Source organism: Callionymus lyra, chromosome 13, assembly GCF_982586985.1.
Source record: "Callionymus lyra chromosome 13, fCalLyr1.hap1.1, whole genome shotgun sequence".
In the NCBI taxonomy this organism is placed as follows: Eukaryota; Metazoa; Chordata; class Actinopteri; order Syngnathiformes; family Callionymidae; genus Callionymus; species Callionymus lyra.
Genome location: NC_141830.1, coordinates 7,675,011 through 7,698,500, shown reverse-complemented (window position 1 = coordinate 7,698,500; position 23,490 = coordinate 7,675,011). Strand labels below are relative to the sequence as shown.

The 23,490-nt window shown below is 37.2% G+C and overlaps 1 protein-coding gene across 1 annotated transcript in view; it reads right to left on the bottom strand.

Annotated features, from left to right (window-relative positions):
* me1 (malic enzyme 1, NADP(+)-dependent, cytosolic) overlaps positions 1-21,295 on the bottom strand; it is a 79,248-nt gene extending 57,953 nt beyond the window's left edge. The window contains exon 1 of the mRNA XM_087805357.1: positions 21,127-21,295. Within this exon, the coding sequence (XP_087661483.1) occupies positions 21,127-21,252 (126 nt within the window). The 5' untranslated portion in view covers positions 21,253-21,295. The remainder of the gene's footprint in view (positions 1-21,126) is intronic.
* Between the last annotated feature and the right edge of the window lie 2,195 nt (positions 21,296-23,490).

The following is a 23,490-nucleotide window of genomic DNA, read 5'->3' as shown; positions in this document are numbered from 1 at the left end:
CGACATTGAACTGAAGAAAAAAAAACAAAAACAGACAACTTTAATCTCTCCCTTCTCTTGTGTGTTGCTCAATGGCAGTGCCCTCTGCACCCAGAGGGGGGGAAAAGAAAACCCTCTATTGAATGAGACCTGGGCCCAACATGATAGGGAGGCCTTTCCTCTATTGAACGTCTCTCAACCACAGTCACAGATCAGACACGAGGACAAAAGCCCTGTAAGCCTTCACCGGCGAGAGGGCTCAAATGTTTGGCACAAAAGTCTGTCCTGGCAGGGACGTGTGTGGCCACAGAACACTTCTTTATTCCAAGCTGTGTGGGAGAGGGAGCGCACCAGAGACGGCCTCCTTGTATGACTTGTTTATCAGTAAAACCACTTGCTGAAAGTGATGTATAGTGATAGCCATCTCGACCCTGCTGCCCCCCTTGTGTGGCTCAATTGTAGCCAGCCTTTGCGAAAAGTACCACCACCGCTTTTTTTTTGTTGTGTACTTCGCCGGAACAAACCGAACAAGTCGAGCGGGGTTTATGAGGCTTTCATTTTCAGTTATAACAGAGGAGGAAACTATAAACGGGTCTGTAATTTTACGACAGAAGCAGGTACGACCACATCACTCGCTCGCAATCCTTTTAAAAAGGTGTTTAAATCGGTTGTTAACGTTTCATACCTTGGAAAGTATTCGTGTTATAGGCAAGTTTGAGAACAATTACAAGCTCTTCCATCAGAGGGTTTTTAACCCGCGTCAGCTCAGTCCAAAAAAAGCATTGTAGTTATTACAAGTTATTACAGGGTAAATAAATTCTTATACTCAAGGTGAAAGACATTCATAAATAAAATAAATGTAATCTCAAGCTTAATCTGATTAAGGTCATCAAGAACCTTTGTTAAAACATTACTAGAATATGTATTATGGCTCTACTAATACATTTAAGTAATAAAAAATTGCCATTAAAAATGTTTCATAATAAGTGAATTATTTCTCCAGTAAGTTTGAAGAATGTCTTTAATTACATAAACTCCTCCCTCCCCAGGTACATTGTTGGCAGCTCTACCATCGGTGAGCGATGCCATCGCTCAGCTGACCTGGGAATACCCCAAGATTCCCCTGAAAGAACTGGACAAAGTGGCCGGTTAGAGAGAAACCTCGGCTTCTTTTCTGACTCCTTAGTACTCCTGTGAACTGACTACAGATAGTCAGTGAAAGAAGAAAAAAAAAGGATAATTTTTAATGCTACATCACAGCTATTACTGCCCTTTGACTTAAATCTTAATACCATTCATTTAAGTGAGTTCATAAACAAGTGGGAAAAAAAGTCCCTTCAAAAAATTGTAAGTTTAATTGTAAAAAGGCAACTAATGTGAAAACTCTCCCGACTTTACATGTTTCAAATGCTGAAGCCTTCATCTCCAAGATGCAGTAAGTCCCTCATCATGTCTTGAAGACATTACTTTATAAAGTTCTCCTCCGTCTGAAATCTCAGCGAATGAGAGGTTACAAGAGCGGAGTCCATTATGTCTTAATAGTGGCTTCACTATTATATACTGTAATCACACCTGCTTTGTTTATACAACGAGTAAAAGCAACACAAAGGTGCTTCCTTACTATCTTATTTCTCCTAATGAAAATATATTTCTACACACAAAATGGACTCCCCAAAAAACAGTGACACAACAGAACACAGGCCTAAGTCTGTTACCATGGAAACGTGTTAAGATTGGACTGATAGTGGCGGAACGAATAATATAACATTGGGGGTCACAAATGGTCCCTGTATATACGAATATGAAATCCCCGACATAAAATGTAAAATGTCTGAGAAAGAGTTTTATATTTAAATTCTTATAATCATAAAATATATTAAAAATATTATGTTTTTTAAATTGTAGCCTTTAAATTCCACATATAAATGTTGTTATAATAGTGCTACCATACGATACCAGTACCAACCTACTTGATCAGTTTTCAGCCAATCAGGGCGGAATTGAAAAATTCAACCTTTTAATGTACAAATTATTTAATTCAATTATTAAAAACATATGATCAAAGCCTTTAGAAAATATTGTTGAAAAGTTTGAACATTTAAAAAACAAATGAAACCATTCTGATGGCATTTTCACAGCAACAAGTCTGAAAGTTGTTGTATTTTCTCGACGAACAACTAAATGTCATCAAGAGTGTCGTGAGGAATTTACATTTAAGCTCAATGTATTTTTTGCTTTTACCATGTATCAATAGTTCTGGATTGACTGGGTGATGTCAGAGCTGGTCGGAGCTCCTCAGCAGCTGACCAAACAGGCTGCTTGTGATGCTGACATTGTTCCCAGAAACTTCATTAAATCCCACTGCCACGTCCTCACGCTGCAACAACTCACCACCATCTCACTTCCACTGAGTCTAGCTCCAGTAAAACCCCATATAAAAACCTTCCAACAGACAACCAAACCTTGAATTAATACGACGACGAAAACGGCAGAGTGAGCCGCATTGAAAAACCAAGTCTGCAAATAGTGAATTAGAAGCAGTCGTTCTTGGAGGATTAATCGAGCGGTCTCTATGGCGATGACCCACAATGAGGTTCTGACCAACAGCTGGAAGACAGTCTGAGTCATACTTCGCTTCTCTGACTCAGGATTTATAAACACGTCGCACATTTATACGGACACCTTTGCAAACAATGCAAAAATAGAAGCGCTGACGCAGCACTATTTTTCCTCTAAACCTAGACAAAAAAAACAGCTGAAGTCTGATAAGATGAAAGCGCTTTAATCAAAAGGAGATACGCCGAGACTATGTCATTGTCCGGACGGGGAAACTTGTTTGATCAGCAGTGGCGTGCGTGTCTAGACGCTGTGAAAACAGATTTTGGGGGTAAGAGGCAGGAACGACCAGCCTCTTGCAAAGTTATCACAGCTTGGATTAGAGGATACACGTCAAAAAGAAGGGAGATCCAGTCGCAGGGAAAACAACAAGAAAAGAGCGGCAAATGGAAATAAAAGACATTATCGTCACTAACTGCTGCTCTGAAGTTACGAAATGATGTCATAAAGAGGGAACTCAAGTTGTTTTGTGATCAGGGGACTAGTTCCACTTGTTTTGAAGAAAGGAAGAGGAAAAAGAAAGACGAAAAAGTATTTTCAAAAGATCACTGTTAAACATAGGTATCTATATCTAGAACCTTTCTTAAAGGAGGGCCATTTGATGAAGTGAAAACAAGTTTCAAAATAAAAGCAACAATATCTTCAACAACAAAATTGAGAACTGGTATAAAGAAAAATAAAAAAGATTCTTGTCACGAGGAGCATGTCTGACATCGTAAAACGTTTTTTACAATAAAAAGAAATGTTGTGTATTTTGCATTGTCTAGTAGTCAATTGATCGTCAAGGGGACCAGGGGCCACACGAAATCTGCCCTTAGGGCTGAAAATCTGAAGCTAAACAGTTGAGGAAGTTTACAGCGACTCAAGAAAAGACCACTTTTGGCTGTAGAACTATTGCCACCTTGGCTGGAGGAAACTCTGAATAGCCAACCCCATATTATTAGCTTTGAAGAACTTCCACCCTCCAACCCACGATACTCAAATTAGATGGAAGGATTTATTATACAGTAATTAATCGTGGCCATCGAAAAAGGGCTTATTTTTATTATTTTGTGCAAAAAAGATCAGGAATATTTCAAATGCTAAAAGATTTAATATACAGTATATAGCTGTATAAATGCTTATTTGACCCACTTCCAGTCTAATCACACCGCTCATATACATGTGTAACTAAAATTTAATCACATTTTATTTTTGTAATGTGTTTTGTGTTCTTAGGTGTAACATTTTTTTTTTTTTTTTTTTTCCTTCTGGTTCAGGTGCTCAAACCCAAACCTTGGGTTGGCCTCAATGTTTTCTTTCCATCACTATGAGGGCTCATCTGTGGTGGGCTGGTCTCCTACAACTGTAGTAGACTCCTTTTTTTCAGACCTCACTCACAGGCTCATTAGTCAAAGTTCATAGTCCATTAGACCTGCAGGTTAACGCTAACTACTCTGAGTTAACATTCACTCAAGAGTATGTTTTACTAGAAAATGATCACGTAGAGTACTGACCTCTCAGTGAGGGTTGTATGAGGAAGGGGAAATCTATCAGGTCAAGGGGGCACAAAGGGCAACAACCCCATGAAAATTCTCTCCAATTTTGACGACATTTAAACCACATGTATTATATAACAAAGTAAGAGAGAATTCAAAAATTGTATCTCCTTTCCCAAGTTGTAAGGAGGTGCTATAAGATGCCTCTATTTTTTTTGGGCTCTTTTTTACAATATAGTATTGATATCCATCCATCCATCCATCCATCCATCCATCCATCCATCCATCCATCCATCCATCCATCCATCCATCCATCCATCCATCCATCCATCCATCCATCCATCCATCCATCCATCCATCCATCCATCCATCCATCCATCCATCCATCTATCGTTTTTTTAAATCAACAATTAAAATGCAAATATTCAGTGCGTTTTTCTATATTTGTGTTGCAATTAAACTCCCAGCTGCTAAGTGACAGCAATCGTTACATCCACAGCTAAAGTAACAATGAGTAACTGAGGACGAGAGGATGCAGTCGACTCCAGCTGCTTTAAAAGCTGATGTTTGGAATGATTTTGCTTTCAAAACAAATGAAAGCAGTTACGACTTTATCAAGAGTGATGCGGTCTGTAAATTAGGCAACACCGGAGTCAAGTACTCGACAATACTACAAATATATTCTTGTTATACAGTATCACAATACAGTGTATCGTTGCCCCTGTGTCGTGATACGTAACGTTTCGCCAGATTCTTCCCAAATACTAAATTAAAATGTTTCTACACAATTGTGTGGAAGGTCTTACTTTCACATTACGGCTCAATAACAAGGAACCAACGACAAACATGTCGCCAGAAACTAAAGTCAATAAGTTAAATCTTTAAAAAAAAAACAGACAGAACAAAACACAAGCAAAAAAGAATTGGCAAATACAAAAAGTTCAATATTCCACTCTTGTAGATAATTTTTTTTTACTGGCAGGATATGCAACGAATCCTGTTGAAACGTTTTGTTCTTTGTTTCGCACACCGTGTTATGAGTACAACATGTCGGGGCTGCTTGTGTTTGCCCCTTTAGTTGTGTGCATAGCGCTCCGTGTCACTGCTTTGACGCCGTTGTTCCCAAATCCCTCCCAGATTAGGGGTAACTGTGCAAGTGTGTGTTGCGGAGGTGATAAAAGTAGGAATGACGGCGTGGAGAGCGGAATGAATGCATTCATTCATGCAGGCATGTGCACGCATGTATGTGTTCATGCCTCACGCTGCCTTTGATCTACACGACACACAACTACAGCCAGTGTGGATGAAGGTGGGCCGGTTCCCCTTCCAACACAAACACTGACCCCGATCGTCCACTTTGGAGTTCCAAAGATGTTTCCTCGCCCGTAAATTCAATCCATTCATCTCTTTGTAAGAAGAGTTTTTGTTCTGTCAGCTGTCAATCATTGCAGGTTCCATTGTAACTAGATTTTGAAATACATCACATAAAACATTTGACAATCGTCTAATAAACAAACACCATCTCCAAGTTGCACAGATTGATTATCCTCAGTGCCGTCCTTTCGACATTTACTTGTAAAACTTTTATTTCCCGGGGGAGCAGTTTGTCATGCCCGAAGACTAAGATGAGGTTAAGTAATTTCCTGAAGTCGTTTGAGTGGAACGGACCCCTGATCTCTTCAGCTGGGGTCTGACCTCATCTGCCTAGTTGAGACTTTGATTTTTCACGGTTTGGAAGTTTTTCTTTGTGACTTCATCTCACCTTGTTTGGTTGAAGGTATGTGAAGATATTAGCTAACATCTCCACGTGAATATCAAATTGCTAATATAGATCCTTTTAAAAATGTCAATTTTTGTTTTACAAATCTTATAGGACAAATATTCGACATTTTAACTGTCATTAATAGCAATAACTTAAATTAGGCAGTAGGAGGCAGTGGTGTTTTGAAGGGAATTTGTCAACAATAGGCGAAGAAGAGTTGCTTGGGCACTGTCAGTACATGATTCGGGAACGCCTGTTTTGATTCGTCATGTTTTTATGGCAAAACGATATGTCAAGCAAAATGTATTGTCGCTTCAGGAATCAAACCATTGATTGTATTAAAGAAAAGGAAAAACAAATAATGGAATCTGTCTAGATTTACTCTAGGATGTTTTGTCTTCTACGATGTACAATAAGTCGAAACTTGACACAATTATTCGCCCTGTGAGAAAATAGGAGCTTCCGAAAAGAGAAAGAATTGTTTTCCAGGACAAGCTATTTTATAAAGATCAACAACACTAACATGTTTTCCACTAAACTGACATGTTTTCCATCAACAAATGTTCCCTAGAACACGCCAAGATCATGTTTTCGGACAGTAATCATCACTTCTTTGTCTTATTTTCATCTTTTCCTGAAAGTTAAGTTGAAGCATTGATACTTTTATGGTGTTTTACCTTTTGTAATATAGCTTGAGGAGAAAATATTGTATTGTCAACGGCCCAATAATAGAAACCTAGACATTCAGTCCTCAGTTGAAAGTGCAACAGTCAAAGAAAGATGATTACGTTTGGCTGTATTTTGACTTGGTTCACTCAAAACAAGAATCCCGGCCCACATTAAACCTGTTATTACCACTATCACGATCGCTCAGATCCGATACAAAAAAAAAGTAACTGCAGTGTCAGAAGTCTAGCTTCAGCGACGCCAACATATGGCATGTGTCACGTTAGCTCAATCAGAAGTTCCTCTGAAGGCCGGGCCAGGAAAGCGCGTCAGATTGTTGAGCCGCGGTGAGCGGAACCGTCGGGCCAACACAAGGGCAGCACATGTTCACTTTCCAGGTCGAAGGCAAAAACTTATGTCGGCCGGTGGCTACTGAAACGCTTGTAAATTACAGAGAATGTGCTCAATGTGTCGAGGAAATATGAGAAAGCAAGATGGTGAATTGGAAATATAATGTAAACCAGTGTCAGTAAAAACAAGTCTATGAATCAATGTCACAATAAAACATGTTATTACTGCAAATATATTTATTTTATGATACAATATAACAAAAGTATGTTATGTTACATGATGTTTGACTTTATAATAACTATTTAATTAAAACATGTGAAATGAAAAATGTACATTACCTCATATATTTGAAACAGAAATCTGTGCTTTGTCTGTCATTAAAAACCTATATATTGTACTTGAAATACATTCTTCTCATGCTTATTTTATGAATTTAGAACAGTCAATAATTATTTTGTCGATGTAATATTTGAAATATTGTCCAAAATAATCAGGTTAAAGTTGGCAGCAGATTCAACAGTTTACCGTAAATACAACATAAAGCTTGTATGTCTGCTAAAAAAACTTTTCTTTACATTTTTATCATATTACCAACTTTAATAGGATTCATTAAAAATAACTAACTTTTTTCCAAACATACATTTCATTTAAAAATAACATTTAATACAAAAATCAACGTGTTTTTGTTTAATGTCATGTTGTTATACTCATCACTTGACCAATATATTCATGTCAAAATATTTGTTTTCTATGTTGGAGATTAAATGATGATTAAATGAATTAAATTATCTGACGGAATACTATCGTGAAGTTCTTTTATTTTCTCAATTGTTTTACATGTATTGCAGTTCTCTATCTGCTGCTGAGAAAACCTAAAGGAAAATTGATCAGATTGACCTTTGTATTTTTACATAAATCACAAATATACTTAAAAATGGAATGTCAAACTAAAATTGAACAGAATTTTCAAAGAAATAAATATTTTTTTCCTGTATTGGTTTCAAATAGACCAGGTCCTTAACAGCTTTCCAAGAGTAGAAGCTGACCCTTTGAGTACATGTCTGCTGCCATATGTTGATTTATGCAGCCCATTTTTCTTTAAAAAGACCTGTCACTTCAATTCTTAATTTTCCTTCATGCACCTGGTTTGAACTGCCACAGTAAAAGAGGCTCTTTGATTGAAAAGCATGCGTGAAAGTCCCTTTAATGGCTCTAATTGAACCAAGTGAGATGTATTTATGACTTGTTCCCTTCTGCTCGCAGGTGCCGCAGCAGAGAATGGAAAACTGAGCCTGGTGCAAATTATTTTTAAAGTCCTTGTTATACTCACAGGTATTAAGGGAAAGTAAGTGTCCACTTGGCTCCCCAGGAGGAACTTTGATAAGTTCCAGAGCCAACTGGTCTATGACGCGTTAAATACTCTCCTTTCTCTTGGAAATTCCCGTGGAAATGTCCACAATGAATCTCCTTTAACAAGCGAAAAGTTTCACTTGTTTGTGAAGCACCATGAAGACATAAGAGGAATCCAATCTTTGTGTTTTGATAGGTTAAACCTGTGAGAGTGGCCTTGAGCAGCTGTGAAACATCTGGCCTGAGGAGAACCATTTAAAAATGTTTAGACATTAAAGAATAAGAGGCTATTAAGGAGCTTTGAAATCTCCTTGAGCTTGAAAAATGCCGTTCAATGACAAAGCCATTGATACCAGATGGAGAAATATTATCACTCAAAATTCAACTTTCACTCAATCTCATGTCGTCTTAGGGTAACAGACCCTAACCCTAACCCTTTTTAGAGTTATTGGCAAAAATGCATGTTCATATGACGGTTGCGAAGAGGGCCAACTTTTCCTTGTCCAAAAATACACACTTAAAAACATCCAAATACCTCCATACTGCTTGTCTGTAACATCCCTCTTGTACACCCCTAGATAAGAGAAATTGTTCTGAATTTTTTTTTTTAAAGTCTGTATTTTAAGCTAGCTAAGTGATGCTATAGAGACAGGAAACAAATATCGCGCAACCTCCCATTGTCGACTGTAGACACTGGAATCTTGAACAATGTTTACCCGTGTGTTTCCAGTCTGTGTAGCGTGTTTCTTGAACAATTTCTATTGTCGAGGCTTCTATAAAAGAGTGGTATTACAGATGGAGGTATTCAGATGTTTTTTAGTGTCTATTTGAACAGAAAAAAAAGAAAGAAAAGTGTTGTCTTTTCTGCCTACAGTATAACTCCAGAAAATAAAGGAAAGTAATCCCAACCTTGAGTTATAGGTGAAATTTAAATTTTGAACTATCAATTTAAGACCCATTGGTGAAAATACTAGTCAATTTAAATGGTTTGTTACTTCAATACATTGTCAGATTTGAAGATGTAATAGTCTAAGTGATATAATTAAACAAGAAAAAGTCTAAATTATGAATGTCTTGCAGATTCTTTACTGCCAATTTGGCTAGAAAATCTGACAAAAAATAACACTTAAATTCCCAATTTGGGACTTCAGGTAACAGTTGATTCAATCTTAAATAAGATAGATTCAAAAAGGAACATTGGCCGCTCGAATATTGGATCATCTATTATTATCATTGTCTGATGTGTTGGAGGTTTTTTGACACTGGCAGAAAAAGCCTGCAGTTTAAGGTTAAAAATAAATGACAATGACCAACACTAGTTTTATTTTAAAGTTAAGTTATTTAAAGTGAAACTCAACATGAACGATGGAGAAGAAGCAGCGAGCTTTCTTCGCCACGATGGTTTGAATGTAGGTCAGCCTCAAATGTTGGCACCATGTGAACTGCTCACTGACCACGGGTATGTGTAGGTATAAAGACACAATGGGTCGCACTAGCTGTATAAAAGTGAAACAGGAGCTGCATGGCCAGTTGAACAAGTTGATTGGATTAAAAAAAAAAAAAAAAAAGGGAGCATAGCGGTTCATTCACGTGTGCAGGAAACTTGATAAACCGCTTTTCCAGAAGTCAACGTTCTTTTCTCCGATGTAGAGAAACGTCACGTGTGTGTTACAGATGAATAGCGAGACGTTATTATTTCCGACCGACCATCTTGTGTCACTGCTCCCACAGCGCTCGATGACCGACAGAAGTGCACACTGATCTCAATTAACCCGCCGCGGAGATAAACAGCGGACCACCTGCACGCCGAAAAACAAATGGACCATTCAGAGTTTCAACAAAAAAAAAGATCGGATAACATAACCTCTGAGCCTTTTTAGCAAAACTTTGCACACGGTAATTGAATTTGTCGCAAACACTTGTTTAATCTTTTCTGTTTTCTATATTAATCCTAACACGGTTTGACAAATCTATTGTTTCCAACTAGTTGAGACTCTTTCTTAGTAAAAACGTGGGCTAGAATTTACAGTCCGTGTCTAATCTATACATTTCCTATTTGCTCATTTGTCATGAAATGCGCCTCAAGTGGGAATTGGTCACGGCTGTCACATGAAACACACAGAAAGATGTTAATCATTTGTCGAGCACGCTGGGAAACTCTTTCCCTATGTCCAGTGACGATGTCAGCAGGTCGCTGGGTTCAGGCAGTATTTGAAGCAGAGCTATTTAACGTGTTGACAAGACTCAAGCAAAGCCCGAGATAATATCTTATCTCGCTCAGCTTCTGAGATAAACTTGAAGTTCAACTCCAGTTTTTCATAAACAAAGACTACGAGAAACTAGAAAAGCACTGAGACAGTGCATGTCTACGGCAACGAGATCATTTGAGATTGTTTTAGAGGGAACATAATCTCACAACAATCCCCCCGCTTTTAATGTACAATGATCTCGTTACTATGTGGAATTCTGTCGTTATTTAACAGTTTCTCTATTCAGTTTCTTAAAGCAACATTGACTTAGTTTAGTCATTCAATAATACGCTATGTTTTATTCAATAACATTTTCAATTGTTGGTGTTTCATGGCTGCCGTAGCGCCAGCAGCAGTGCACAGTAGCCATACAAGTGAATGGAAAAACCACCAAACATTTGTCCTTCAAAATTGAAATACAGAATCAAAATGTAACCATTGGTCCCCTATAAATGCCATTAAAATGTGTTCTTTCTGACTGACAAAAAATGTTTACTCCTTGTCAGATGTAATTAGTGTTTATTTTTCTTCTTATCATTGCATTTGTCAATGATTTTCCTTCATCGTTATTTTGGATAAAATGTCATGAGAGCCTTTGACAAGTAGCGTACAGAAGGCAAAATCAATTTAATTCTTTCTGTCCTTCAAAGAAGGAAGATAAGAAGAAGCAACACTGGCTCCCACCCTTTCTCCTCTGATGGATGTTCGGTGTAATGAAGCTTTTCCTCCCAAATGCCTGACGACAAATGTGCCGTGATCAACCTCCATGTGAATTCCCATTGCGAAGCTACTATGCGCCACTAGTCGGACGCTTTCTCTTAAAGCCCTTCAAAAAAACTTGTTGTATTTTGCAACATCTGCTCAAAACTCATCATGAATATATTGTAGATTTTAAATTATCTGGTCCTTTTTCTATTTTTTCCTTCCTCCTTAATCACCCAAGTGATCCTCTACTTATAGAATACATTTCAAGATTTGACCTAAGATATTTTGATTTTCTTTCTTTCTGAACCCATTTCTGAAGCTTTAGTAAAGATGGGATCTTTGAGGAGAATTCTTGCCTCTGTCAATGATGCAAACTAAAGAAAAAAGGCAATAAACACTAAGAGGGCACTGATAATGGCTTCCTCAAGGAGTCTAGTGGGAGTCGTAACCAGACTACTTTGTAAGTGTCAGTCCAGTGTTTAGCATTAGTTTGGAGTTTTACTGCATGTGTGTGGCCAACGTTTGCATGTGAGTTTTGCGTTGAATCACACATTCTCGCCCGGGATTATAGACCTACTGATCTACTACATACATAGATAGATCATAAAATAAAAAGGCGATGAATGCGATGGTTGTTATTATACTGAGAAAGATTCATTAAATGTTCTGCCTGTCTGCACTTCTCTTTATTCCTGATTAGAGCTAATGGTATACTTACACTGGGTGTCAATCTTTTCATGTAAAATTTAATTGGAAATTAGAATTTTAAAAGCAACTTTACAACACATTGAACTTTTATATCAACAAATAAAATGCATCTTGCGAATGTTATTTGGATCCAGCAACGATTAAATAAAATAACCTGTAAATGAGATTATTGCCTCATTAATAGATTTTCTGTTTGTTGGACTCTCTCAGGAATTTTACTTCTTTCATGTCTTCAGATTTTTCACTCAGATTTTCAAATTTTCCATTTTCCACATCAGACCCGAATCCAACCAGGAGACCTGGTTAAGTACCGCCATTGGATATGGCTGTCATTGGTCAATCACAAAACAATGGTGCAGATCTTATCAAAACATGCCAATAAACTCCTTATGAGCAACTGGCTATCGACATCCAAAAGCTCTTACATTCGCTTTAAAATGGAGCATCAAACATGGTCATGTCAAATTAATATTGTCTATATAGTAATATAGTCTCTTTAATAAGCAGAACAACATGTAATCTTGATCCAACATCATTGCCTGTGTCAGGACAAATTGATACTAATTGGTTATTAGTAAATAAATGAATGGGTTTTAGTGGGTTTATAAAGATGCCTGGTTGTACAGTTTGGCAGCTAAAACAGTTTGAGTACAAATTATTTCATTATCTATCATTTCTAGAGGTGTGTATGACCAAGAATCTGGCGAGATTATACATAAAATACAGGGATAACGATAATATATAATATGATATATGGCAATACTGTAGGAACAAGAATATATTTGTAATATTGTCGAGTATGACTCTGGTGTTGCAGAATTTACAGACCACATGACTATTGACGAAGTTGTAACTGTTTTCATTTGTTTTGAAACCAAATATGTGAAAAAATCAGCTTTAAAAGCTGCTGGAGTCGACAGTATCCTCTCGTCCTCAGTCATCGCCGGGATCTCGCAGGATTTAATTGTTCCTTACGCAAGGACTGCTGCCATCTAGCTGCCAGAAGTTTAATGGCAACACAAAAATGAACAAACACTGTAAATATTTGCATGTTATTTCTTAATAAAAAATATATTTACTTTATTTTACACAAACTTTATTGAACAGTAAACAATTCAATAACTTTGGCAATACATACAATATGATTTAAAGCCAATAAAATAAAATAAAAATTTCAGTACAGTAACGTGAAAAAGAAAATCACAAAATATCGCTGTATCTACATTTTTTTTAACCCCCCCTAACCACTTCAGTCAGTTTTGTGTATTTATTGAAATGCTGTTTGACCAGTAATCTCTTAAATGTTGAAAATTGTGTCCAAACAAGTCGTAGCCAGACCCTCGTCTGGCGACTTCCATGAGCAAAAAAAAAAAGGACAACAACTCTCTTGTCTACAGCATCCCTAAGAGTGCAGACCACCATCTGATCCGTGATTAAATCTTCACTTTCAAGAGTCATCAAAGTGTCTAACCCACCACAGCAACAGTGACCTCTGAGGTTGACCAAAAGGAGTGTCTGAAATTCCTCTTCCTAAACAAATATGCTAGCAAAGGGCTCCTTAAATCAGGAGGTGTCAACTTGTGAATGTACAGACACACTTGTTGCTCAAGCAGCCTTGAAAACCGAGCCTCTGTTGACTCAGGGAGGCAATCGTGAGCAGGGGGGGGGCCGGACTTGTAGGGCTCCTCAAGTGCACCGGATCCCCTGTGGGAGGCTTTTCAGTCGCCCCAATCCAGGTCCCTTAGGAGCCTGAGTGTTGCTGGGAAAATTACCTATTTTCTCAAAAACAAAAAAGCTAATGGCCCGGGGGCCAAATTGGTTCCACCAACCCATCCACGTAGATGAAAGTTCATGTTGATATGATGAACTATAAAGATGTCAGTGTTTAAGATAAGATAAGACAGAGATCATCAAGGTATATTGAGCCTCAAAGAATAAGAAGACAATATATATAGTCAGGCTTCTACTTCCTATAAGGTAAATATATTTGTTTGGCCCTTGACTTGGACTACTAAAATATTTTGGCCCCTTTGATTGATATTTTAATTTCTTTTTTTTAATACTTTTGTTTTTATTATTATTATTTTTGTTCTTTTTATGTTTAATTTGGTTTAACTTTTTTTGGCCACTTCCTAATTTGTCCCTGTGTTTGGTCACTGCGTATCTTCCTACAGTATACCTTGTTTCTCTTGGAGTATTTAAGTGGTTGTTTTGAGTGTTTTGACCTCCACATTTTCTGTTCTATTTTAGATTCTGTTTTGTTTTGTTTTTTGTCCCAGATTCGGAAGGCGTTTTGTTATTGGAGCCTTTGATATTTATACGAGATATTTTGTAACTCTTTATTGTTTATGATATTGTCGACTCTGGTTGATTGTGTTTTTGGACCAGGACACTTAAAATGGTAACATTTCATGACCAAGAATTGTTTTTATAAATCTTCTACCTTGGATGTGTGGACATATTTATGTTCCTCTTGTGTTTGTTTGAGGATCTCAGTGAAGGAAGACGCTTTAAAAAAAACAAGCGAGCCCATCAAACTTTGACAATCGTCACAAGTGAGAGAAAATAGTTTGTCCAAATTCCTCACAGATGTCTTCTCCAATGCTGAAACTGAACCCGGCCTTCATTTCTTGCTCCTTCATCTCTGTGGACACGAGGCCAGGACCTGCACCACTCTAGTACTTGAGACAAAAGAGGCATTGAGGAGATAACAGGGCAGCAGGGATGCTTGGAAAAGAGCTGCAAGGACAGGTGATGAGGTTAAGACACTCGCTCTCTCCTTCTATTGTAAAAAAAAAAAAAGGTCTTCTCGGCAGAAATAATGAACACGTCGCCGTGTGCGCTTGTGATTGACAGGGTCGGCGCGTTAGGATTGACAACATTACGCCGTGTTTGGTTTAGCTAGCAGGAAGGAAAACATGTGGTGGTTGGAGAAGAGACTTGTTCTTATTGTATGAAGCTTCTATTAGCAGCGAAAGAGGTCTTTCCATCTGTCTGGCCGTTTCACTCCAGTCCATCGGAGGAATGTCCGCATGCCCGCGATGTGTGCGGTCGGTCCAAAAAAACACCTGGCCACACCTGGAATTACTCCTCCGGCCTCCCGCGCGCCGAGAATGCACTTCGGGTAGAACCTTTTCTATTGAGTGACGTGGACATCCGTCCATGAATGGAGGCTGAACAGAGAGACGTTTGTTCCTTCCTTTATCAGCTGGTTTAACCTCAAGCTTGTGATTCAACTACAGACCTCGAGCACACATGATCAATGACCTCGTAGCTCGACATCGCTTCTATCACCTCGGCTGATTTAAATCAGCATCAGAGTCAATAATCCTATCTTTTTAAAAAAGCACTAAAACGTGACATACCTCTGCCAAAGAGCTTATTTCAACTTTTTTTTTTAACTTTCATTTTAATTCCAATTCATTTATTGTTCAGAATATATCATCAAATTTGGAGATCTAACTCCCTCAACAAGGTGCTTTAAACTTACAATAAGATTAAACTGACTTTCTCAAGCCGTCAAAACAATCAAAGCAAAAAACAATTTTGGTTGACCTAAAAAAAACCTTTGTTTCTACACTAACACGTTCATTTAATTGCAGTTTAACTTGAATCTTCAATAGATTCGTTATGACATGATCATGATTGATCCATTTGTACCATGATATTTTTATGAGACGCAACAAGAGGGATTTATGTATTGTATGTTGTATGTTATTTTTCTAGCTCCAAAGTTCGTCAGTATAAGCCTCACTACAAAACAAACTCAAATGTCTCTCTTCTGTTCCATGTCCCATTTTTTAAATTTAATTCATAAACATATATTCAGAACCTTTTAAGTTATTTCGTGAACAATCTAATCACACATAAAAATAGATTTTTTTATGTCACAATACTGTATCGACATTGAACAGCACCGCATGGACTAAAAATGTGTTTGTTATTATTTTTATTATTATTTAAATATTTTAATGCTTTCAAATCAAATATTTTTTATTATCATAGTTATTTTTTGTAAATAGTTAAATCAATAATGTGTTTATATAACTTCTGGCTGCTAGATAGCAGCCTTCTCTCCGGCTAAAGTAACAATCAAAGTGAGGTCCCGCAATGACTGAGGACGAGAGGATACAGTTGACGAGAGAATACAGTGGACTTTACAGTGTTTGTTCATTTTTGCGTTGCCTTTAAACTTCTGGCAGCTAGATGGCAGCAGTCATTACGTAAAGCAGTGAAATCCTGTGAGATCCCGGCGATGACTGAGGACGAGAGGATACAGTCGACTCCAGCCGCTTCTACGGCTGATGTTTGGACATATTTTGGTTTCAAAACAAATGAGAGCGGTTACGACTTCGTCGAGAGTCACGTGGTCTGTAAATTCGACAACACCAGAGTCAAGTACTCGACAATACTACAAATATATCCACGTTACTACAGTATCACAACACAGATTTATCTTCCAACAGGACAATGATCCAAAACATAAAGCCTAATCTACAATGGAATGGTTCACAAATAGATGTATCCAGGTGTTAGAATGGCCAAGTCAAAGTCCAGACCTGAATCCAATCGAGAATCTGTGGAAAGAGCTGAAGACTGCTGTTCACAAACGCTCTCCATCCAACCTCACTGAGCTCGAGCTGTTTTGCAAGGAAGAATGGGCAAGAATTCCAGTCTCTCGATGTGCAAAACTGATAGAGACATACCCCAAGCGACTTGCAGCTGTAATTGCAGCAAAAGGTGGCGCTACAAAGTATTAGCGCAAGGGGGCCGAATAATATTGCACGCCCCACTTTTCAGTTTTTTATTTGTTAAAAAAGTTTAAATTATCCAATAAATTTCGTTCCACTTCACGATTGTGTCCCACTTGTTGTTGATTCTTGACAAAAAAAAATAGTATGATTTGTGTAACCAGATTCTTGCCACTAAAACCCCCAGAAAAAGAGTAACAACAGTATCAATATTTTCTCTAAAGATGCACATGTTTTGGTCAGTTATTAAGTCAGTAAGTAGACATACATGGGCCACCATCCACTCAGTCTCACGAAAGGGGGGAAACCGCCCTGATGCTAGCTAGTAGCATTTCAGAGAGGGATGTTGTTGTTGTTGCCTTTTAAGGTGGAAGCAGCATCAGAGGGACGGAGCCGGGATTCACACAGATGCCTCATTAACCTGACAGACAGAGGACGTCTGTGGAGTAAGGCCAGCACTTTGGTCCACAGAGCCCCCTTTTTCCCAACCTCACAACCCTCTTCATCTCTTTATTGCGCAGCAGGCTCACGCGAAAACACACACCTATAATATCCGGGCTCCACCACTGGAGGCCGTGCCGGGCCGAAAAGTTTGTTGTGTACTTATAGAGATTAAAACCGAGATTGAAGCCTGTCGATGTGAGGACGGCTTGCTTTTTCAGCAGCCGAGGTCCAGATGCATCAACTAGCATGTTGTGCTGTGACTGGGTCCAGTTAGAGCCTGAGGTGGGCCGGGCCGAGGGAGGTAAACACACCTCGTATCTCCAGGGCTCGCTGCGATCACAAAGTGTACGACAATGTGCCACTGCTGAAATTAAAAAAAAAAAATTGTTGTTTGAATTACTTTTTTTTAACCTTTGTGTTGCCTCTGGGTCAAGATGACCCGAAGGCCCGAAGACAAATGCGTTGCCTCTGGGTCAAGATGAACGACCTTCACCACTGCATATGTGTTTCTGGTTCACCTTGACCCAGAGGCAACACAAGGGATACCACTGACACATTTATTTTCGGGCCTACGGGTCACCTTGACCCTGAGATAACATAAGGGTTTTTGAATATTTAAATTTAATAATTTATTAAATAAAAGGTTGATATTTGTTCAGTTAATTTAATTGAATATTTTGAATATTTCTCGAATTAAATGTACGTTATAAAGTTTATTCATTTATTCATTTTCTTTTCTTTTCTTATGGAGGAGGGCGGTGGTGGTTGTGTGAAGCCTATCCCAGTTTCATTGGGCAAGAGGCGGGGGACACCCTGGACAGGACGCCTAGTCTGTCACAGTGCACACAAATAAACATCAACCTCTTTATAGAGTTTGATATTTTAATTCCTCTTGGTCAAAAAATACACTTTTTAAATTCAATTTATATATATTTTTAAACCTCCATAGAAATTCCCAAACAGATCCTCAGCTCCCTGTTTGATATAAAAAGCAAAATAACTCTTTTAAAGATGGAGGTTTGGTTCTCGTTAAAACTTTATGACTCAAATAAACTCCACAAACTTGTCATTTATATTTGGATTAAGACACTCTGGACGAAGATGAAAACATCTTATTAAACAAAGTCCAAAAAAACATCGCTTTTAATGCGACTTTTTTAAAAAAAAAACCATGTCGGAGAAAGGAGAGAAGGAACGAGTACACGTGCGGCAGCACAACACGGACTAACGGCGGAGGTGTCAGACCGGTCATACTTCCACGTGAATTTGGGTCAAGCTATCAAACTCTCTTTAAGAGCCTTCGCCTACACTGCATCCATTCAGCCTCTCCAAGGTGTAAATTGAGAGGCAAACAAACAGTTTACTGGGCCAGGTTTAAGGGCTCAAGGTATAGGGCCCCTGGTTGACCCCGGAGTCCAAACAACTATGCTCAGAGTCTGAGGAGAGACATTTTAAAAACGAAGCTGCTTTTAATCAGATTCCCTCGGCAAGTGGGGATTTAAGTGAATCACACGCTGCTGTTAGAAATGCAACGAGATTGAAGGAAAAATAAACAGGGATTACTGAGAGAGAGCGTGACATCAGGAGCTAAAAGCCATGAATGATCTGGGCCGACAGACCTTGAATTATAATCGTCACTCCATGATATTTGACATCTGGCGACTTCACTGATCTTTAGGAGAATCAATTAAATCCACAATTATAGTTTGAGAAGCACTTTTGTGGTGGTCCCTCGTTCATCTTTGAACCAACTTGTTGAAATTAACAATATCTATTTAAACTTACAAACTCAACTCAACAAGCTTCCATCCCTCTCAACAACCCTTTTCAGTAACACTGACCTGAAGATCACCCATAATGCTTTGCCGCCCAGCCAACCGAATAAAGCTCTCGATCACTATTGACATAGCAACATGGACGCAGAATTTAAATACAGTATTGTGGCGACCAATCAGCCGTCACTAAATAAACCAGTGTATAGAAAGAGGCATCATGGGAGTTTACTACAAAGTAAGGTGAGTTCTGAATTTAGTTTTTCCTCACATAACTCCATCGATCCATCCAACTAAATAAATCACCTTGTTATTACTTTGTGATCAACAATGATAGTTTCTGTTCACAGCACCGTTTCCTCCAATATATTTAGATACTATATGTAGTACCGTGTTCAAAGATAATAAGCGAAAGAGCAAGACTGCAAAGGTGAACATGATTTCTACTTGCTGCTACAATGCTTCGTAAACAAAATTGATAGTTTTCAATGCTAACATTCTTCTAACTATCATATTCTTTTGAATTTTTTAAATACTATTGTACAGATTGGCTTTTATCGGATGTTGGGTTTTTTAACAACTAACTTGATTCGTAAATGGTTTTATAGTTGTTTTTTTTTATGGTTTTCAAAAGTATCGAAACTCAAAAAAGTATTGATACAAGAAGGTATTCATAAAATATACTACATTTCAAAATTATTGATACAGATTGTTCATTTTATTTGTTTTTTTTTCACTACCTCAGATCTAAAACGTGTAACCATAGTTTCTTTTTGCCCAACTGCATTTACTAAAAAATGAATTTGTGGTTATATTAATTGTTACATGTTGTATCAGTTTGTTATTTTACTTTTATCCTTGTCGAATTAAAAAATTGTATTGGGTTTATCAAATATTAATGTATATTTCACAATATTGTTGTTAGATTTGTACTGTTTTAATGTTATGAGCAATTGTTAAATTAATACAGATTTTTCTTTACAATAAAAAGCACCTTGTGATAGCTAATGTTTAAAGCTGCAATATTATTTTTATCATACGTATTTGAGAAAGTACTAAGTAAGTGATTTTATCTACCACATAAACTGATGTGTTTTAGAAACTGCCTCACTTATCAGTTTTGCTGACACCACCCAGGCAGACAAGCAGCTTCGCCAACAGTTGCTTTTATCAGACTGGAACAGATTTAAACGGCACGAGAAGCCAAAATGAAAAAAAGAAAACTCAAAGTAGAAAAACAAAAAGGCAACATAAGTTAAGTCAACCATTATTATTTAACAAGAAACAACTTTTTTTTTAAAACCCAACCTCTAAATAATCCATCACTATAAATAAAAACCTGACCAATGGTCAGTCAGCACCCTGAACCCGTCTGTGACCCCGGGCCGGACAAACCACCTCTGATTCTCTTTGGTCTCACACAAACAAAGTGAAAGCACTAGAAAACAATGAAAGCCTCTTTTTTTTTTCCCACTGGCTCAAAGATTCATAGAGACACAAAGACAAATATTGTGACACAGTGTTACATTGAGTCAGCAAAACAAACCCCTCCAGTGTCATCCTCATCTCATGACCAGCAATAATCTGTTTCCTGATACAGAAGCTTCTCTTCCTCCTTTTACTTCTCACACAGAAATCATGGGAAACTCTAATCTTTCTCAATAATAACTAGAATAAAAGTTTATTAAAACATGGTTAAATGATGTAAATGTTCAAGACAGAATCATTCTTTTTAAATATATTTATTTTAAAGTAGATTATGATTCATATTTAACTAGTTAACAGTGAGAATATACCGAGTCTCAGTGTTTGTTGTTCAACTTTTGCTCAAATCTAAAAATAACTTTTTTTAAACTTGACACCGAAAAAGCTTATGGTGCGTTCAGGGTTGCTAGAAGGTCACGTACACGACGGTGTTTTCTCTCGAAATTACAAATAAACATCACAACTATTACATATTACAAGCTTTTAAGTTGAATACATGATGGAAGTATCGTTTGGATGCCTAGAATGAATGAAAAAAACCGATTTGTTTTAGCGTCATTTATAAGTCATTTTAAAAAACGGATCCTTAAGTATTAGTTAAAAATAGTTATTAGCGATCATATTTTTAAATTAACACTTACGACGACTTGATGTGTGATCTAAATAGATGTAACATTTTTTTAAATGCTTATTTTTTACTGTATTCGTTATTTCCGCGACACCATTGATCGCGAAATGACAAATTCCTATCTCCCGTGAATGCAACCAAAATGTCGTCCCGAGTTTCTCTCTCCTTCTCTCGCGTCTTACTTTGTTGAGGTGCGGGTTCCTGCCGACATCGTAGCCCCTCTTCGTGGTGAACACGGGGGTCTTTCCTTCCCCTGACTTCTTCATCTCCGTGTCCGCCGCCTCTCGTCCGTCTGTCCCCGGAGCCATGTTTGTTCGTCTCTTTAAATAGAAGCGGCGAGAGACGAGCTCGAGCTCAGACGCTTCTTCTTATCGATATATTCTTTTATTGATTCAAAGTCCCCGCGCGTGTGGCTGATCAAACCTTATGATGGAATAAAAAAATAAAAATAATAGACCTTTTATCAACGTTTGTTAATATCTAAAGACATAGTTAATCATTACTTTCTTCTTTGATAAAACAAATGAAAAAACATTTTAGTACTGAATCTAAAATTACATCCAATACAATAATGTATTGATTATTAATAATAATAATAATAATAATTCATGTCTAAGTATGAGTTTAAAGCAAAACAGGAATAAGTTTGTTCCTTTATCTCTTTAAAGTGTGACTAATGTGTAGATTAAAGTGTGTCTTAAATTGATCTTGTACTCAAAAGTATGCGTCTTTTAATAAATATATTTATATTAGAAAATTTAAATATATATATACAGTATATATATATATATACCTGTATATATATATATATATATTTTTTTTAAGCCAAAATATTGTTCACCATAACCACACCCACCCTGCTCCGATTGATCAAGCATTGAGGTTTGTCACTGAAAGTCATCAATCCCAGAAGTAAGTAAGTAATTTTTATTTGTATAGCGCTTTTCCAGTCATTTTTATTTGTATAGCGCTTTTCCAGACCAGGGTCACAAAGTGCTTAAACAATCAAAACAATATTCAATAAAGTATATATTTTAAAGATCAAAAGATAAAACTGATAACACAACAGGAGTTCCAGAAAATCAAGGAAAAGCCTGAACAAATAAAAACGTCTTAAGATGTTTCTTAAAGGAGTCAGTAGACTCCATTTCTACCTTTCAAGGAACTCATTGTATAAACAAAGCGGGCGGGGGGGGGACTTGAAACATGTGATTGAGTCAGGAGATTTTTCACATTAGCTGCCCTTTTAAAGTGATGTAAGGCAGATTTGCTTATCAATAGTACTTTAAACATAATAGTAAAAGCTTTGTTTATCTATGAGAGCAACCAAGGACGTTGACCAATCAAAGTCTGTCTTTCATTGTGTGGTTATGTAACCTCAGGCAACAGCAGTTACTGCCGCTTTTATTCGATCTTTACGTTCACAAAATATAATTATCTGAGCTTTTCTGTCTGATGGTTTGTCTCTTTGGAAGTATATCAGTTGCAAAGAATGGTTGAATGGAATATTGCACGGTTGAATTTAACAGTTTAAGTGGTTGATTTAAAAAAACAACTTTTTTTAAGCATTAAATTATTTTTTTAAATAATTGAGTTATATCATTTCTCTATAGAAAACTTTGTATGTGTTTTTATTTATTCAATATTGTGTTATTTTTATTAAATAATACGAAATAAATAATGTGTATATTAAAAGCTTGAATTTGTTTAGTTTAGAAAATATATAGTTTTTAGTTTTTTTAACATTAAATCATAATTTATTTAAAAATATATATTTTTGAATTATTGGATTACAATATCAATCTCCATGTGTTAAAAAATAAATAATTTTGGAAATTTTAAATTTGTTTGATTAGATTTTTGAAAACCAAAACAAAACAATTTCAGTCAAAACGTTTCAATAAAGAAATTGTTGAATTCAATTATTAATAAAAAAAAAAAAGAGTAATGACAAAAAACCTAAAACAAAGTTTAAGTTCAAATTTTACATACGACATCTTCAGAAACATTATTGAAGATAAAGAAGAAACAAAGGATTTCATTTTCATGTAGTTTTAAAGTTTCATCCTGATTTAACCCTCGTGTTATCTTAGGGTCAAGGTGACCCGAAGGTCCGAAAACAAATGTGTTTGCTCCCTGGCTTCTAGAAATACATATGCAGTGGTGGAGGTCCTTCACTTTGACCTAGAGACAACAAAAGGGATACTACAAAGGCATTTATTTTCATTGGCCATTTTATATATTTATAAATATCATGGATCTGCTACGATCCTAAAAAACCCAGCAGACAGTTGTCCAGACTGACGACATGCAGCTGGTCAACATTTGCGATCACCTCATGGTGTGATAACAACCTGCTGATATCAGTGGGTGGGTTGATGGAGCTTCCTGCATTCCTCCTGCTGCCCAAAGCCAACTGGCTTCCTGCCTGAACCTCCACCATCTCTCTGTTGGAGAGTCGAGGCGGACGATGCCGTGCAGAAGGTTCTGTTCGTGTCTGTGTTGATAGTTTGTCTGAACGATCCCTCATTTACGGTGTAGTGAAG